Source organism: Carica papaya, chromosome 1 (assembly GCF_054855325.1).
Source record: "Carica papaya isolate Zhongbai chromosome 1, ASM5485532v1, whole genome shotgun sequence".
In the NCBI taxonomy this organism is placed as follows: Eukaryota; Viridiplantae; Streptophyta; class Magnoliopsida; order Brassicales; family Caricaceae; genus Carica; species Carica papaya.
The window spans coordinates 13659628-13666932 of NC_142309.1; the positions used below are offsets into that span (position 1 = coordinate 13659628).

Genomic DNA, 7305 nt, shown 5'->3' on the forward strand with positions numbered 1-7305 from the left:
AAAACCAACCATTATGCGCAAGATTTGGCAACTGTTTCAGCTACCGAACGGTCGCATGACCGTCAACTGTTATTATTTATACAGCGGTAGTCAGCCGTTGCTTTCCTTTTTATGTGTTTTTTTTTTCAATTATGCGTATATATTTCTAATATATATATATATATATATATATATATATATATATATATATATATACTTAAGCATATATTTTCTTCATGCATATATATATACATATGTAATTGATTCTACTGTATATACATATGTAATTGTTTATATATTTCTTAATCTGAATCTGAAATCCAAAATCAATTTGAATTTTAAAAATTGAATACAAGAAATGCTCTGATATCAGTTATTAAAATAAAAATAAATTTTAAATCAATATATTTATAAATTTAAACACGCAATCTCGTATTGAATCAATGAGAAATATCTGAATCCATTGAAGAGAAATTGTTCGCGTCTGACAGTAGAATCTTCCGAATAAATATGATGTCTCAAAAACTAGTTTTTTCTAGTGATGAGATTTTAGAAAAATAAAATGATAATCTTGTAATTCGTAGACCATAATCGCTTTTTATATCGACAAATTTTTGTAATTCTTATTTTGTTTATAATAAAATGAGAATATTATAAAAATAGTATCTACATATTTGAAACCCATAATTAAACTTGATGCATTAAGGTCTAATACTATTTAACTGTATTTTATTATTTTTAAACAGATTCATTAAATTAATAGTCTGATACATATGCCGAAACTCACATTAAGCTTATATATTGGAAAAAATTCAATACTTATAACCCATCACACTATTGCTCTATTAAAAAAACGAAAATAATTTATTAATTTAAGTTATATACCAAGTACATACATTCTTTTTTAAAAAAAAAAAAAACTTCAACACTATTATATCAATTTGTATTACAGTGGTATTCTTACATTTTCTGTTATCAAGCACAAATGTTTTCTACAACATTTATATGACAGTAAATTTTTAATTAAAATGACTGAAAATGAATTATTTTAAAATTAAATTTCTTTTCTCAACCAACCTTGTGGGCTGTGAATGTGATGCATTCACTATGTTTCAAGTTAGCCGAAGAATTTGTTAAGATTTCACAAGGCAAAAGATGAGTAACCGAAACTCCAGAATGGGTGGGGAAAGAAATTTAGTATTTTAATGGTTCCAAATAGAAAAATCCTACCAAATAAACAACAAAAAAAATATAATTTATTTTAACATTCATTTTTAAAACATAAAAAGAATTTAACAATCCATTCATAATACTACTACGATATATTTTTTTATACCATATTTTGAAAAAAAAAAAAAATTGTGTCATCTGTCTAATTTAGATTGAATTATTTGACATCTTATTTCGAGTCAGTAAACTATAATTATATTTGAAAATATAATATATATTTTTATTTTTAACTAAAAATACAATATAATGAAGACACATGATTTTTCGAGAGAAATACAAACTAATAATAATAAAACATTTTTAAATAAAATGCAACATAGAAAGTAGTGTTTCAAGGTTCCATTTATAGATTTTTTTTTAATTAATTAATTCTTAAATTGAAAAGTTAATGTAGACTAAGAAAAATTTTAGAACATTCTCGTTAACTAATTTTCTCTGCCTTTTGTTTTTTGTTTTTTTTTTTGGTTTATTGAAATATATTTACTGTAATTATGTGAAATAAATTATATATTAATAATCATAAATTTGAATATACACTTTTCTAAATAAATAAATAAATAAATATATGATAATATGCATTATTTTAATAACTATTATACATACAATGGTTAGAAAATAATATACAATTATATATTAATTATTTTGAAATTAATGCTCATAAATAATTAAATCAAATTGCATGCCATAAATCATATTAATTAGTGCATAATTGAATAACACAAGCTAAAAATTAAGCTTACCCATACAAAATTTTCTCCTAACCTGATCCCTCAGAAACCGGGTCAACCCGACCCAGTTAAAATCAAGTCTGGACACCAGATACCCGACCCGTTATCTTGGGGTCCCAGAAACCAGAAAATGGGTTTATCTTATCTTGATTGTGAGGACCTGTATCATGTTCATGGCTTAGCTGGAACGTACTTGAAAACCTTATCTACTCAACTCCTCTCCATCATCTTCATCCAAACTCAAAGTCACAGACAGATTCACAGTTTTTTCTTTTCCGAACCAGACCCTAAATGTCATTTTATTTGATTTTGTGATATCTTTCGCTTTTTTGCTTTCTTTACTCTTTACTTGACCCTCCATGGCCGCTTTTATCTCCTGTCATTGTTCTACTTCTCTACCCACCTCCAAATTCATCAACTTCCAAAAATTACCCGTTAACAGAAACAATGCTTGGTTGACTCAGCACTTCACTCCACGTTGCTCTTTGAAAAGTCAGCATCGCCATCGTCATCAGTGTCAGCTCCAATCTGAACAGGTGACTTGTTCATCTATTTCTCCTTTTCTTTTCGTCATGCTTGCTTGACGTTGAATTTCTGCTGCATTTCAATTCTTCGATTGTTGAGGTGATGTAATATGGAATTAACATTATGTTTGGGACTTGGCAAGGAAAGTAAAGTTCGGGTGTTAAAAGGAAAGTGAGAGAAAGTAGAGTCGACTAAACAAAGAGTTCTAATTAAATAAATTATGAAACCTCTCAATGTTTAATTTGGGTTGGATAATTGAGGATGAAGAGAATAATTTAAGTGATCTATAAACACAGATTCTGTCTTAACTCTTTTAATAACTACCAACTTGTTATCATTCATGCTCTATCTTAGTTATCATTCATGCTCTATCTTACTTTACTCACTCTCCTTACTCAAATTAGTCTCACAAACAAATGGAGTTACATCTTCCCATTTGTTGGGTCTCATTTATTTAAAGAGCCTTGCTTTGAATTATTTTGGTATGATGAGTTCTTTGTGCATTAAGTGCTATTTTTCGTTTCCATTACATTTGCTTAGTGACATTGATATATTGGATGGAAAGGAAAACAGTTGCTCTTGTGGCTTTTCAGTGTAAACAAATATATGTGTGGTAGTAAAGTTTGAGTTTTAGACTAGTTCTTTTTCATGGAATTTTTGTTCAGCTGCTTAAATTATGGGTGAAAGACCTAATATCAGCATACTTTTTGGGCAGAAACGGAGGCCATTTTCTTTGAAAGAATGTGCACTTTCTATAGCTTTGGCGGTTGGCTTGATCACCGGAATGCCTTTGGTAGATTGGTCTTCTACTGCATATGCAGCAAACCCAGTTGTAACTGATATTTCGGTGTTAATCTCTGGCCCACCAATTAAAGACCCTGGAGCATTGTTAAGATATGCTTTGCCTATTGACAACAAGGCTATTAGGGAAGTACAGAAACCTCTTGAAGACATCACAGAGAGCCTCAAGGTTGCTGGAGTCAAGGCTCTTGATTCTGTTGAGAGGGTAAGGACTTTATGACTTTCTATCTATTTCCAACGTTGCAATTCTTGTCATAGATTAGTTATTGCTGGTTCAAAGATATCCTGCATTGATAGTAAAAGAGACTTAACTTTTCTTATGAAGAATGTGAGGCAAGCATCACGAACTCTCAAGCAAGGAAAAAGTTTAATTTTATCGGGTTTAGCTGAATCAAAGAAGGACCATGGAGTGGAACTGCTAGACAAGCTGGAAGCTGGAATGGATGAACTACAACAGATTGTGGAGGGTAGGAATAGAGATGCTGTTGCCCCCAAACAGAAAGAGCTGCTTCAATATGTTAGTGGGTGAGTATTACAAACTTGAAGAGAATCATATGTGAATGCTGAAAATTAGGTTATGATTTTTTGGTCCATGCAAAGCCCACCTATCCGGCCTGGAGCCATCTCCTCTTCTGCAACCTTAAGTTTGTTAGATCACTTGTCAATATAAGATCAAAGATCTTATCGCTTGAGTTCTTGTTGTTTCTGACACATGGATCAAAATATGAAACTGATTTTTAGAGTAGAGATGAGTATCATTCATGCTTCATGGATACCGTATTAAGTTGTGTATCTTGGCTTATTGGTCCTTTCCTTTTCAGAAGAATGATTTTTTGAAACATTCTCTTTTTCAAAAAAATCATTGTTGATATCTATATTTAGAGTATTTTAGGTTTCTTGTTTTGAGAAAGTTTAGTCTTTAGTTGAAAATCATGCATGGATGAATTAATGTATTTCAGTGGCCAAGATCAATACATATCCTACTTTCCTCTTGAGAGAAATGAAAAATTTTCAAAACTTGATGAGTTCTTTCAAAGCCTAGGTGATTGATTTGTTTTTTAGATGTTGTGCATATTTCAGTGACCATCTCTGTGAGGCGGCTAGCTTTATTTAATTTGTTGTCAGTTTAATCTATTTCCTGGTGCTATTAGTATGGACTTTAGATTGGTGTGTGTTTTAGTGGTGTCTTCTAATTCCTAAACTTTAACTCTAGTTTAAGCTCAAAGTATGTTCCCATTTTACTATCCTACACCAGTTTTAGGAAGGAGAGTGTGTAATATTGTTGGATTTCCATTGGAGTGTAGCATTTTTTCTCGTACTAGCTAGAGATCCCTATAATCCTTGAAGTTATTCTTCCATTGAAGCTACTAGCATCATTATGCCATTAGTAAAAAATCCTTATTTTATCTAATTTTTTTTTGTTTAGCTGTTGTATTAAATGGGCTCTGTCCCTGACGTGTTGAACAAAACTCCTTATTCTCCAAGAGACAATGACATGTACAATTGTTCTCCATTACATTTATAGAGACCAATTTCTGCCTATGCCTATAGGGACCAAACATTATTGCAAATGCTGTCCTTTTAAAGTCTATGCTTGAAACAGATCAAGAATTTTGTAGAGTTTGTTTGGAGATTTAGGAGGGATACCATTCTAACTAGGTGGATTTCTCTTATAAATTCAATTTTTGAGATGAAATTTTCTTTTCCTAGTTTAACTAAATGTATGATTCCAAATAAATTTGACAAAATTTTTTTATTTGTTTCTAACATAGCCTTAAAGTTTTTGCTATGAAAGGGAGGCTTTTGGTGAAAGTGCTACTTTAGGGACCATCTTAGTCTCAACATAAGAATTGGGAAGGACTTGTGAAAGTTAGTCCTATTAAAATGAACTTCTCTCATTTATATCTTGTCATTGACTGCAGCTGAGATCTTCCTGGGGCATTGGATTTCTGCAGTGTTGAAGAGGACATGGTGGATGGCTTCCCATATGAAGTGCCAGAGGAATATAGGAATATGCCTCTTCTAAAGGGGAGAGCAACCGTGGACATGAAGGTGAAAGTGAAAGATAATCCCAATCTTGATGAGTGTGTATTTCGCATAGTTCTGGATGGTTACAATGCTCCTGTAACTGCTGGGAATTTTGTGGACTTGGTGCAAAGACATTTCTATGATGGCATGGAAATCCAGAGGGGTAAGACATCTTAAGTTGGTTAGGTTTTATTTCAATATTGAAAGTGCTCCTTTTTTCCCCTTAGTTTCTCTGATTGATACAAGCCCCCCATTGACCAAGTTTTGTCAGTCGTCTCACTATCACGCATGTAAATGAAATATTAGACATCTACTATATTTGCAATGCTGGAGAAATAAAATGGTTAATCATATAATGTGGGCTTGAGAACTCTCTTACCTTGGGACCATGTAGTGCATCTCTCTAAATGGCTGACGAAAATTGTTCTGGGGTCACTCTTATCACCAAAAATATAGGCATGTACAGTTTATTCTGGATAGACCAGGTTAAGAGAATTTTAAATATTTAATCACATTGCAATTCTAAGACATTTTCTTGAGTTGCAGCTGATGGTTTTGTTGTTCAAACGGGAGATCCTGAAGGTCCTGCAGAAGGTTTTATTGATCCTAGTACAGAGAAAACTAGGACAATTCCATTAGAAATCATGGTAAATGGTGAGAAGACACCATTCTATGGAGCAACTCTGGAAGTAAGTTTCAATGAACTCTCTCTAACTTGTTTAATGAAGCATATAATATGGAATAAGAATATGTCAACAAAACAAACTTTGAAGCTAAATAAACCAAAGTCCTTTCTATAAAAAGAAGACCAAATTTCTAGTTGGATATCGACAAGGAATTTCCAATGCTGGTTGTTTTTTTCTTTACCCCCTGGAAGGTTGCATATCATTTTGTCCTGTAATTACGTGAACCCTTATTCTTGCTTTTCTATTTAGCAATCTTGCCTTTCTTCTAACATGTCACTAATGTATTGTGGTTAGAAGTTCCTGGATTCAAAGTTGAAAAAATTTTTTCACCATAAAGTTCATGGTTTTACACAGGAGCTTGGTCTATATAAGGCTCAGACAAAGCTTCCATTTAATGCGTTTGGAACAATGGCAATGGCAAGAGAGGTGAGAATTTTCAGTTCCATTTTTGGATATGCAAAAATGGGATCTCCGTTAATCTAAAGACTGATAAGAATTTGCCTTTTAATCTTTTATTCTGCAGGAATTTGAGAATAATTCTGCCTCAAGTCAGATATTTTGGCTGCTGAAAGAAAGTGAACTAACTCCCAGTAATGCCAATATATTGGATGGTCGCTATGCCGTATTTGGTTACGTGACAGAAAATGAGGATTTTCTGGCAGATCTCAAGGTTGGTGATGTGATAGAAACCATACAAGTAGTTTCTGGCGTGGATAACCTAGTCAATCCAAGCTACAAGATTGCTGGTTAGACCGTTTTCTGTTTGTTTGCACACCAGATAAATCTAATTGTCACTTTCCACATCTTCATTCTTCATTGATAGAGCCAGTATGGTTTATGCAGTTCATATATAACTTTTAAGTAATAGTTGTGTATTTGTTGCATTTCGGAGAATTGTGGCATTCAGAGTTGATTTTTTTCTCTTCAGAGAAGTTCTATATAGAAATGATGGTTGAAATTTCAACTTGTAATCAGCGAAGGGGATTTAAGGTTTATTATATCATCTTCTTCTTCAGTAGGGAATAATGCCATTGAACCAGCCGTAGCATTTTGAATTTCTCCTTAAGAGTCAGTCATATATCTATAGGTTCAGCCTTTTAATATTGCTTAATTTTTGTACACAGTATCTCTAGTTTTTGCTTAGATGTTATTGTTTTGATTCTCATTTAGGCAAAAGTACATTTGAATATTGTAAGGTTTCATGCATATATATATATATTTTTAGTAATTTCGTAATCTAAAGTATTCATTCTCTGACAGTTATTTAGTTTGAAGGCGCAAGCGCACGTATAGAATAAGTTTTTATTTATTTATTTCTTTTTTTAAAA

At 32.1% G+C, this 7305-nt stretch overlaps 1 protein-coding gene across 1 annotated transcript; it reads left to right on the forward strand.

The window, feature by feature from the left end:
- The first annotated feature begins 2105 nt into the window (after positions 1 to 2105).
- CYP38 (cyclophilin 38) lies at positions 2106 to 6992 on the forward strand. The gene is made up of 7 exons (XM_022032077.2): positions 2106 to 2473; positions 3178 to 3468; positions 3589 to 3788; positions 5219 to 5454; positions 5838 to 5980; positions 6332 to 6403; positions 6501 to 6992. The coding sequence occupies exons 1-7, from the start codon at positions 2297 to 2299 to the stop codon at positions 6726 to 6728; spliced, it is 1347 nt and encodes a 448-aa protein (XP_021887769.2). The 5' UTR covers positions 2106 to 2296; the 3' UTR covers positions 6729 to 6992.
- The last annotated feature ends 313 nt before the right edge of the window (positions 6993 to 7305 follow it).